This window comes from Fundulus heteroclitus, chromosome 15 (genome assembly GCF_011125445.2).
Source record: "Fundulus heteroclitus isolate FHET01 chromosome 15, MU-UCD_Fhet_4.1, whole genome shotgun sequence".
Taxonomy (NCBI): domain Eukaryota; kingdom Metazoa; phylum Chordata; class Actinopteri; order Cyprinodontiformes; family Fundulidae; genus Fundulus; species Fundulus heteroclitus.
The window spans coordinates 13,851,157-13,863,723 of record NC_046375.1 but is presented as its reverse complement, the minus strand read 5'-3'; the positions used below and the strand labels follow the sequence as shown (position 1 = coordinate 13,863,723).

The following is a 12,567-nucleotide window of genomic DNA, read 5'->3' as shown; positions in this document are numbered from 1 at the left end:
TGTGCTTGAGGAGTTACTACATCCTACTTTTGGAAAATTATCAAAACATGCAAATTAAGAAAAATTAATAGATAAAATTATGCTTACAGGGCTTTTTTGCTGGTGGAGGGAGAGTGAGGCCCAGGTAAGACCCATTCTCAGCATCCAACCTCCGTTTATACTTCTGTCTTCCGCCTCTCACCCGGTCCAGACGCACGCCTGCAAAACAGAAAAATATATATATTTGGATAGAAATTGAACTTCAAACTAAGAACTATAACAAATATAGTTAAAGGATAAGATTTTGACACAACCCCAGCAATTATGTACAAGAAAGACTGCACAGGTTTTGTAAAGTCCAAAAGAAAATTTAGGGATCATTATACACATTTATAAATTTAAAACAAAATTTCTGTAATGAGCAGGAGCCTCAAACCGGTAAGAAATTTTAACCAAAGTTTATGAGTTACGGTGAAACCGCAAAAACTTCTGTCCTACATCTCCTTTGGTTTAAAGTTATAATGGGATGACAGAGAAAGTGTGAGTTTTCCCGAGTTGTATAGGACATAAAATTACTCAGCATCGCCCCTCCCCCACATGTTGCTGCACACTGCCGCTCAGCTGGTTGAAAAAAGGCAACTACACATTTCCCTAGTTTACAAACCGGACATATTCAGCTCTTTCTAATTGGAGCTGTAAAAAACACAGGAAGCCATTAAATGTTGTTGTAACATCAGCATTGTTGGAACTATAATTGCCCGTTCATTACACCATAGAACAGAGTACTTAAACATTATTCTGCATAAAAGTGACTAAGAACTACTAAAGATGATCAGAGACGACAAAAATCATGCGTAGTGTTCCTTGGGGGTCTATCCTGTGTCCCTCCTATTCAATATCTACACGCTCCCTGTAGCTCAGATCATAAAAAATCAGTTACCATTACTATGCAGACGACACACAGCTCTACATCACTATGTCACTAAGTGACTATGAACCCTTTCAAGCACTGAGTAAATGCTTAGAAGAAATCAATGCACGAATGTGGCAAAATTCTCAGTTGAATAATAACAAAATTAAGTAATAATTTTTGGACCAATAGAGGAGCGATCAAGAGTTGTTGCACAACTTCAGTTGCTTCATCTAATAACCACTGATCAGGCCCATAATTTGGGTGTAGTGATGGACTCAGACCTGAACCTCCATAAGCATCTAAAGACAATTACAAGGTCGGCTTTCTATCACCTGAAGAACATTTCCAGGATTAAAGGACTAATGTCTCAGAAGGATCTGGAAAAACTAATTCATGTGTTTATATTTAGTCGAATAGATTACTGCAACGGTGTTTTCACAGGCCTGCCTAAAAAGTGGATCAGACAGCTGCAGCTGATCCAGAACGCTGCTGCCCGCATCCTCAACAAGACTAAGAAAGTAGAGCACATAACCCCAGTTCTAAAGTCCTTCCACTGGCTCCCTGTATCTCAGAGAATAGACTTTAAAATACTTCTGTTAGTCTATAAATCCCTAAATGGCTTAGCACCTAAACACATCACAGACTTGTTATCAGTGTATCAACCATCCAGACCACTCAGGTCTTCTGGCTCCAGCCTACTCTGCAGAACCAGAACCAGAACTAAACAAGGAGAAGCAGGATTTAGTTCCTATGCTCCACTTATCTGGAACAAACTTCCAGAAAACTGTAAAAGTGCTGAAAGCCTGAGTCCCTTTAAATCAAGATTAAAAACACATTTGTTTAGGATTGCCTTTGATTGTTCTAGTTTACTGAAACATCATTAGTTTTGGTTTGTGGTCCAACTGTTTATAATATTTGCTTTTTGTCTCCATTTTCCCAAGTTTTATTTCGTTTAAGATTTTCTACATTTTATTCCAAGTTGCTTTTATTCAGTTTTTATTTTCCTGTGTTTTAATCATGTAAAGCACTTTGCGTTGTGCTTGTGCTGAAAAGTGCTATACAAATACATTTGTTTAGCCGTGCCTAAAAAGTTTTGCATATCTTTTCTGCTTTAGTCTATAGCTACGTTTACATGGACAAGAGTAATAGGAATAAATGGCCGATCAGAATAAAAATGCATCATGTAAACAAGCCAATTGAAATATGATGATCAGATTAGCTCAATCATTATGAAATTGTAATTCGAATGAGAGGGGTGGTTTATGTCGATTGATCAATGTGCGTATAAACGCTTGTCAGGTTCAAGTTATTCCAAATGTGGCAAACTGACCCGAATATGCATGTACGGCCACCGTAAACGTGACGTATTTCCGCGTTGTTGAGTGGCAGAAATGCGGCGGGAAGCAAAATTGTCAGGGCTCTGTTCGAAAAAATAAAACAGCTTAAAATTGTTGCTTCGTGCAAGTCCAGCCTGGGCACACAGAAGGCAAACAAACTTGTATAATACTCCATTATTTACTAGTTTTTGTTGTTTAAGACGCAAGTACTTCTTCTATGTTTTTTATTGTTTATTAAGGGGAATTTGATAACTGCGCATGTCAGAGTGGTTCTATTCTGAATAATCAGATTAATTGATTGTCAAAATCAATGTATCAAAATCAAAATAAGAAATACATAATGTTAATAAAATTATCATGACTAATAATTAAAATGTTATATTATTTTTTTAGCGGAAGGACAACTGTTGTGTTTCTGATTGAACTAAACTTTATTCATTTAATGAAAACAACAACAACATTTTTCAGATTTTTCAGCATTTCACTTGCAAATCACCAGTTGAGTTGATCAAGGAAAAGTTTAATCCTGACCACTGGCTGATTTACTGGTGCACAAACTCTTGTATGAAATTTCTCATATTACTATACAATATCTAATATACAAAACACCTAATGCTTTGAAAAGCCGGTGCTGTTGAGGTCTACAGAAGACTTGTCCTTTGGAGGTTTAAGCATACACTCGTGACACGTCAAGGATTATCTCCAAAGCCGTCACAAAGGACAAAAGGCTCGATGCACCTTACGTCCTGAATTTACAAGCTCGCATTAAAACGTGTTTGAGCACTGAGGGAGAGCAAACAGATTTTACATGGTCAAGCAGAAAAAGAGTCGTGTGAGATTTCCCAGCGACGCACATAAATTCCTTTGATTCCCCTGGAAACAAAAGAATCCGATTAGGATGGTCTTTCAATTTCCTGACACCGACTATCCACTAACCTAATTACCCGGCGTGCCCGAAGGGAGCTCATTCTTCCCAGCAAACACAGTGAGATCATTTTATGCCTGGCAGATTGAAGCTAAATCGAGAGCCCCTCTCCTAACACAGCTTTCCATTTGGACGCCTTAAAGTAATCAATAAGGCTTGCAAATAGACTTCTTGTTCTTTGAACACATGTGGATGTGATTTTAATTAGTCAGTTAGACAGCCAGGAGCAGGGTTTGCAGTAGATTGAGCTTTAGCTGCTGTTTTTGAACATTTCTCTTGTTTAGGTTGAGTTAAGGATGAACACCGACACTCAACGTTTAACACTTTTCTTTATTGCTACAGTTCTCAGTCCCTTTTCATGAATGGATGGGAAATGCACACATTTTTCTGTGGTTATCTGGACCAGGAACGTATTTTGATCAAATTCTTTCCCAACTCTGACATATTTCCATTTGTGCCTGTTGCTGATGTTTATTATGTGTATGTCCCTTTTAATAGACTGGTTCCTACTTCTATTGGGCAGAGTAAATGCACGTCCCTTCTAAAAAAAAATTTACTTAGACTTTTTTAAACTGTGTAGCATCGAGTAATAAAGTCAGAAATAAATCCAGTGTGATGTAATGTGTATTTAGCAGGTCTAAATGATAAAGGTATTAAACATTTTAAAAACATACACGTGCAAGCACGCACACACACACACACACACACACACACACACACACACACACACACACACACACACTGCTGGATCATATGGCTGCGGCAAACGACAAGTGACCAAACAGCCAGAGTTTGAATTCCAGGATCCGCAGGGTCTGTTTGAACTGGAGCATCCAACTGGCCCATAATTAATAGACGCTGACAAGAATTAAAGGCTTAGTGCCATCCGGTTCCAGTTCACAGCTCTGCTGAAAACTGCAGAGACGTGAGGCTGCGGGGCAGAGAGAAAGGGGTGAAAACTAAGGAAGGTTTGGAGAATGCTGAAGAGTTGGAGAATAATGCAGATCAGGCTGAATGTATCAACTTTCTGCAAGATCTTTATTTTTTTCCTTCTCTCACCCCCCCCCCCCCCCCCCCCCCCACGTCAGACTCTAGTGTACCTCTCAGCATCAGGTGTACATCTCCTCCCTGATAAGGCTGCCTGTGTCTGATCTACCTAGGATTGGGTTATCCCCTCCAACAATGTGATAAGGAGCAGAACTAGGAATTTAACTATAACAACACAGCTGGAAGAGGCCCCTTGTAGAATGTTTGAGGGGGATTATCGTCAGCACCACATTCCTCACTTTACAACCCACTATAATATCAGACTTCATGCTGCAGGGCAATAAGGGTCCAGATTTTAAAAATAAAGCTAAATAAATGTGGAGCCTGTGAAGGATTAGACGGAGACACAGCAAAACCAGCTGACTGTCTCTCCTGATTATAATTGCTGTTATGTGTGAGGCAGTAAGATGATGGGGTGAGTCTACATTCAGGCAATCTTTACGGCTTCCCTTTCACATTCACAAGCTTTACTGACTCCCAGAAGCTCCCAGGAAGGTCCTGATTTAAGCTAGCCTGGCCAGCTAGACTGACTTACGCCGTAAACACGACTTATCGGTCTGGAAAGCTGCCAGAAGAGCCGGATTTCAAAGGTGGGTCTGCAGAAACAGGTTAGAACCAATCAGAGATTTACGGATGTGATGCAAACACCAAGCGACACGCTCTGTTTTAGTTATTCTGAAATCCGCTTTTATCTAAGAAATCTGGGGATACATGGTGTTCTCACGAATACTATCCTCATTTTCCAAAGCACCTGGTAACAAAAATCTCCGTATGAAAGATGCTTCTGCATTATGGGTAATTCTGCCGCTAAGTGAGACGCATCGTAAACTCGTCTGGTCTGGTAAGTTTAGGCTGAAGAGTCCAGGCCTGCCCAGACTGACAAACTGTGCATTCTGGCTGGCCGGGCTAGATTTAAACATTGATGAAGTTTTGGATGCACTCTACAGCTTTTCTGGCAACACTTGATTCTTTATTCTGTTCTTTACTTTAGTCTGTGAAATATATTTTTTAGGTCATACAAAGTCAAAAAATTACTATATTAAATTGCTGTGATGACTGGATTTATTTCATCATCATTGGTCTGTACGTGCCGTGTTTTTCCACGTCTACAAACAAAGGTTTGATATATTTAAACGTTTTTTTTATTTTAGTTTCCAGAATACTGTAATTGTCAGAAAATTAACAGTCCAATTAACCTGTCAGGTTTCCTTTTTTGTTGAGGTATCTTTGGGGAAAAGAGAAGTTGGTACAGAGAGGCGCTCGTCCAGGACCGACATTCATACAAGGTTTCAAAACCATACAGTTTCCAAACCACATGCATTTATGGCCATTTTAATCCAGTCCTTTTCACGTCATGCCACAGAATGTCGCTGGGTATTTTTCAGGCTGTTTTACTCTTTTTCTCCTCCACCTATTTATGCACACTGCTGGTCAGCTGGCTGAAAGAAGTGCTACTTCACTTCTCAATTGCTCAGAAAAAGTCAAATTCAGCTGTTAGTAACAATTTTTAGTTGCGAAGCACAAAACCTGACATCTCTTCAATTTGTGTGCCGATTTAAAATAACAGCAAACGGCAAATGATTAACCAGATATCAGCCTGTTATACTTTCGGTACTCTAAAGGAGGAAGAACAAACATTATATTGTGCTTTGTTGAGCACAATATAAGCACCCAAAATCTTAACAGTGATTATTGTGTTTATTACGAGGTAGTTTAGAAAAAGTTTTAAAATTACTGAGGGTAAATTCAGCCACATTTTAAACAAAACCAGATAATAGTCCCTCTGAGGGGTAGAGGGCTAAGTCCACTTCTTTGCTACAAGGGACTCAGGTTCAAATCCCATTGGTATCAGGAAGGGCATCTGGTCTAAAAACAGCCAAGGCTGCGTCCAAGTTGTGATGATTTGCTTTGGTGACCCCAGAATAAGGGAGCATCTGAAAAGACTTACTTGCAGTAAGCACTTAAAATTACTACAAAAGTAAAGAGATTTGTATTCTTATTTTTGCTTAACTCTGATTCAAAATAAAAATAATACGAAATGAGACTTATACATAAAATTATCAAAAATGCAATAATCCATGTTATATTATTTGTAGCAGTGCCAACAGTTGTTTCTTTTCTGTTTTAAATATTATATCATAATATACTCCTTTTTAAAAACTGATATTTTTGCTCAAGGTTATTAAACCGTGAAAACCTGAATCCTACACCAGGCATGTACTTCTGGGGTTCATTAAAATAATTTTTCGGCCTTACTGACATGCTTGTTGAAGTACCGAGATATTTAAGCCAGTGCCAACAATAATTTCGTTTTAACGCAGACAGAACCCTGCCGGGAGCCGATCCCATCGCACAAATGCGCATGTGGCCCATTTACCGATCTTTGTGCGAGTCCGCGACGCCGAGCGAATATTCGTGCACGTGGGCGAATGAGTGTGCGGGTGTCACGCCACTATTTTCAGCTCCTCACCTGTCAGGAGCGCTTCTTTCTGAAGAATGTGTCAGAACTGGCTGACTGGCCAGCACTGCCAAAGGGAGATTAGGAGCTCCCTATTTTAGCTGGGAAAAAATCAGAGGGATGCGCCGCAACACCCCCGCCCTCTCCTCCTCCTGAACACACACTCGCCCTCAGCTAAGCACACAGGCCTTGCCCTTTCAGCACAACTGCTGAAGGGTGAATATGTTAGCCTGGGAAGAGTTACAGTATGGGCATTGGATGGATCTTGTTTGATTGCTGGGTGGGCTGAAGAAATGCGGGGGAATTTAAGGGGGCCGGCTGGCGCCCCCACCTGTTCCAGTCCCTTACAGGGCAAGAGCTGTTCTCCCACAACTGTGAACATTGGCATGGTTCCCTTTATCATGTTTAACACTTCCACCGGAGCCACCCTGGCCACAAATCCGCCTGTAATTAACAACATGTGCGAGGCCCGCTCGGTTCCAGGGTCCCTGTCTTCTCCGTTTGGGGCGACGGCGCAGATTGCTGTGTGGGCAACAGGGGAAAAGAAGGAAAAAAAAAACAAAGTGCCAGCGGGAGGCGTGTAACTCATGGTCCAGTTCCGTGTCGCCTGTCAGAGGTGAAATACATTTGACATGTGTGTAAATGAATGCATGTTTGGAGTGCGAAGGGGTGGTAAAGAGGTCAGCGCTTCACTAAATCCACCCCCCCCCCCCGTCCCGCGCTTCAGAGGAACACGTGTTAGCATCCGTGTCTGATCTATCACCTGCCAGACAGTGAGGACAGGCCAGCGGAGAGACTCTGGGTGGCCGCTGACTCTCAGCTGGGTCATTGCACAGACTCTGCCGCCTTAAACAGCAAAAAAAAAAAAAAAGCCCCAATATGAGTAAAAATCTGACTAGGAAACGGTCGAAAGGTTATTCAGTCCTTAAACTTTGAATAATGAAAGGAAATACTAAGCAAGACAGACTTTGGGTATATCTTTATTTTGATGATGTAATCTTAGCATATAGATCGGTTTCCGATCTAAGCGCATTGATTGGGAAGGGACCTGACAGTCTGTGATATTGGATATGGCTTCACTAATCTTTTGTGTATGTGGCTGGAGGAAAATAAGGCTGTAACGTTACCCCGGTAGCCACGTTCGGTCAGGAAAAGACGGCCGATCCCTATCTGTGGTCGGAGCGAGAGTGAGACAGCGGTGTGGGTTGCCAAAATAGTCTGGCAGCTTGTGTTCATCCACCGCATTACAGCAGTGTCAGAAAATCTCTAGAAAAACACCCAACTATGACTAAAACATCCGGCTCTAATTTCAAAAGAGCAGCGGCTTAAGTGTCCTTTATTCACACTGTTAAAGATTTTCATTCACACCAGAAATTCAGCATGGCTTTTTTTTCTTCTGTTTCCACATGTTAATGTGTCAACATTACCATGCGATGCTTGATTTAAGACACAGCTAGACACTCCAATAAGCTATTTCTATTATTAGCAGAAATAGGGTTGAAATCTGAGATCGTTCAAATTGAAAACAGAAATTTATTTTGAGTAAGTTATTGCAACACTACACAGTAACACTGGGGAGCATTAGCGCTGTCATTAGCGGCGTGCAGCGGCTCCTGGTACAGGGTACTGACACCATGCCTTCGGCGAGCTGTAATTACGTTAGGATTTTTTCCACTGAACTTGGGACCTTTTCTTTCACCTTAGCAGGACATTATGGTGGCGCAGGGGTCAGTTTTCCTGAAAAGCTGCCTACAGCTACCACTCAGCCAGCAGGGATTTTATATCATAGAGCAACACAAGTAGCGTATAACTGTGAAGTTGAAGGGAAATACTGGGTCTTCAAATGTTTGTGCAAATAACAAGGTGTAAAATGTTGTGTGCATACACATTCAGCCTTCTTTATGTCACTTCAACTAATCAGGGAAGTCAAACAAATTAGAGCATTCAACAATCAAGGAGCCCATGGCAACTCTGGAGGTTCTCCGAACATTCACAGCTCAGGTGGGACAATATGTTCACAGGGAAACTCTAGAAATCCTCCGTTATGGTAGACATTGATTGAAACAAACAAAAAGATCTGCTTGAAGTTTGCCCGAACCAATAATGTGGATGTAAAGCTCGGCAGAAGATGCTCTGAGGCCAAACTTGAACTTTTGGTCTACGTTTCAAATATTTTGTTTAGAAACACCAACCTTTTACATCCCTCTGATCACAAAATACACACACATGGTGGTGGCAGTATCATGTTGTGGGGAGGCTTTCTTTAGCAGGGAAAGGGGAAGCTGGTCAAAGTTAGCATGATGATGGATGGAGCTAAATACAGGCATTATCCTGTTAGAGGCTGAAGATATCTTGGGACTAGGGCACAGGGTTACATTAGAGCAGAACCGTGACCCTAAACAGGGAGCCAGTTTCAAACGGATGGTCGTTTTTAACACAAATCCATGTATTAGAGTGGCCCAGTTCAAAATCCTGTCCTAAAGACAAAATCCTGTCCTAAATCCAGAGAGAAATATATGACAAGATTCCAAAATTGCTGTTCACAGATACTCCCCGTCACACCTGACTGAGCTTGAACTTGAGCAAAGAAGAATGTCTTTAGATGTGCAAAGTTGATAGAGACATACAGACCTTTAGCTGCAGCTGCCGCAAAACGTGGTTTTGTGCGACAAACTTAGTGGGTAGAATACAAATGCACATCACACTTTTCAGATTTAGAAATATCTGAAAAAAAAAATGTCATGCCACTTCCACATGGAAATCAAAATGAGTTTAGGTACTTTTTTTTTAAGACATTGTAAAATCTTTAATTTCCATACTGGAAAATTCCTTATCACATAAAAGAACGAAAATAATAATTAAAAGATGATTAGAGATGATTAAAAATACTTTTTTGCATTGAACACCCCCCCCCCCCCCCCCCACTACATGCTAAATACAATGAACTAAATGAATCTAGTAACTCACTTAAGCTTTTCTTCTTATTAATACATTTTACACACAGTAGTCCTAGGGTTGGGCAGACACGGGACGCTAAACACACCTGAAACCAGCAAACAGCACCAGAGACTCAGCCAGCTGGTTTGGGGCAGGTGTCGCACTAAAGAGGGATGATTTCCCCCCCAACCTGCTACTCGTGCTGAAGAGCCCCGGCAGCTGGTGCTTTTATGATCTGGGCTGGCAGGCCTGGCACATTGTGAAGAAATATTGGACTCTTTTAGAACAACTGACAACGTCACGCCCCGAAGGGACCTTTAGGTTGGACGCTAGTGCCCTGTGAGAGACCACCAGGATTTCAGATGTTGAATTCAGGTGATATTAGCAGGAAATCCCCATTTCTTCATAACAGCTCTTCCAGACTAAAATTGATTTAGAGAACTAGAACATAAGCATGTTGTTTTATTGGCTCTTTTAAGTTTTGATTTTTTTTTTTACTTGAGGCCTTTTACTTTTAAATCCTTAATGCTCAAATACTGTTTAGAATTTCGATTGTTGCCATCTTCGTATTTTTGGACATGACAGGCTGTAGGAAAAGTCTCGTCAGTCTTCTATATTGCAGAAAAATGTCGAACAAACCATCTATCAAAACTCCTAATCTCACTCTTATGTAGAATAAGCATGTTGTCTTAATTTCACTGGACCGTGCATATAGTTGTTTCAGACTATTGCCCACATGATTACATTTAACCATATTTTTACACGTTAGCAACACCAAAATTACAAAGGAAGTGACACCTTTAATGCGTTCTTATAACTGCTTACATATTATATTATGCAAGCTAAACTTTGAACACTATTTGCTGCTGCTGTACACTGCAACTAAAGCCACCTATGGCAACTTGTTTTAACGGGATTTCCTTTATAAGCAGAGCCATCCACAATCTCAGCCCCTTTTTAATCCAAGATCAGAACGTCAAGACGGCAAGAGGCCAAAACCACAGCAGAATTTAACTCCCCATTTTCTTCTAATTAAATGCCACGTGCCATAAATGTTACAAAGAATTTTATGCGACAAGCCAAGAAAAAGTGCCCAAAAATTGTGAAGATGGAAGAAACAAACCTTTTTCAAAATGTATAAAAAAAAAAAATCTGGACAGAATGACATGCATGTCTATATATTTCCCAGAACACCCATTATATAAATCTAGCACCATCACATCCTTCAGAAGTCACCCAGTGAACAGAGTCTGTCTGTGTATAAATCTCAGAATAAAAGCAGCTGTTCTGAAGACATCAAGAAGACCAGCGTTCATCTGAGAAGCAGCCGCCAAGAAGACCGTGCTAACTCGGGAAGAAATGCAAAGTTCAGCAGCCCAGGTGGGTGAATTTGTTGACAGGAGACCTATTAGTCGTGCACCTTACAAATCTGCTAGCATTTGAGACTGGAAAATTATCGAGGCAGGGGCGGATGTTCACCGTCCAGCGGGACAGTGATCCTAAACATTCAGCCAAAGCTGCAATGAGTTTGTTAAGACTGAAGGATATTCACAAGCAAGAATGTCCCAGTCAAAGTCCAGAGCTAAAACCCATTGAGAATTTGGCAAAAATAAAAAAATAAAATAAAAGTAGGCTGATGAAAAAGGGGTTAACAGAGAGGGCCTGAATCAAACCCGGGTCAGCCGCGTCAAGGCCTAAGACCTCTGTACATGGGTCGTGCTCACTAACACTGCACCATCAGAGCATGCACCGGGTGTTGGTTTAATTTGAGGAAATGTGTAATTGTACACGAAGCTTTCAATTTCATTCTCAACATGACACGTTTTGAATTTTCATGAATATGGTCCATCATTCATCCAATTTTCATAATAAATAAGCTGCACTGAAAAGTATCTGTTATTTAATTTAACATGCATTTTTATTTGACATTGTTGTGTAAGCCTGTTTATTTATGTTATATTTAAAAGCATATATAAGAATGTTTGCTATTCTGCAAAAAAAATAGCACAAACAATATTTTGCATTCTTGCTTAGATAAAATATATAACATAAAATATTCCTGCATATTTTTTATGCAGGAATTATTAAATATGAAAGTCTATCCGGATATGTAAAAGGAGGCCAACACTCAGCCTTTTATATTTAAAACCTGCCATATAAAAACAACGTACATTTTTCAGAGTTAATGCATAAATCCTTGTGTAGCTTAGTTCTTGCAGCGAAACAGAAAGAATCTTGAAAAAAAAAAAAAAAAATAAAAGAACCAAATCTATCGGCTAGATTTTCCTCCAGTACTCCCAGAGGTCTCTCACCGGAGGAAAAACAACACATGCAGGAAGTGAGGCGGCATGTTCGGAAAGCATTTAGCGGATCAATACGACAGAAGCAGGAGAGGGGAAGCAAGGCAGACTCAGACGGAGCGAGAGAGGGAGAGACACCCAGAGCCCAGGGGAGAGGAGAACTCCCGGGGGGAACGCTCTGTGCGCTTTTCAAGAGTACTGTTACACATTTCACTCAGCCTCCGTAAGAACATCCAACTCAGCAGCTTTTCCTAACTGTCTGAGTTAAGCACACAGAGGCTCATCGGTGTGGGGAGAGGTAAGCAAGTAAGCAAGTGTGGGGGATCTCGACACCGTCTTTGAAAGGCAGAGGCTCGCTTTAAAACCTGATCATAAAAGAGGGCTCTTTTATCAGCTCTGTATGGTCCGAAAGTCACGCCCAAACTCGACTGGTGTGTGATTTTAGGAAGAAGAAAATAATTCCTCCTCTGACAAAACTCTTAATAAGGGGCACACAAAACGGTTTCAGTTTTAGCTTTATGACCGCGGTGCACTGCAAACGTATTCTGAACCGTTTCACAATTTGTCACTTAAAACCCAAATACTTCAGGGTATTATTTATCTTATATTATTTATCAAAGATTGTGCAGAGGAAAGAAAGGGTTGCATGGTTTTCAAACAAAAGAAACATG

General features: G+C 40.7%; 1 protein-coding gene across 1 annotated transcript in view; it reads right to left on the bottom strand.

Annotated features, from left to right (window-relative positions):
* Nucleotides 1-12,567, bottom strand: part of esrrgb (steroid hormone receptor ERR2-like) — a gene marked incomplete at its 3' end in the record, with an annotated part of 49,299 nt that overhangs the window by 17,264 nt on the left and 19,468 nt on the right. Inside the window, 1 exon segment of the mRNA NM_001310002.1 lies at nucleotides 88-198. Coding sequence (NP_001296931.1) covers nucleotides 88-198 — 111 coding nt within the window.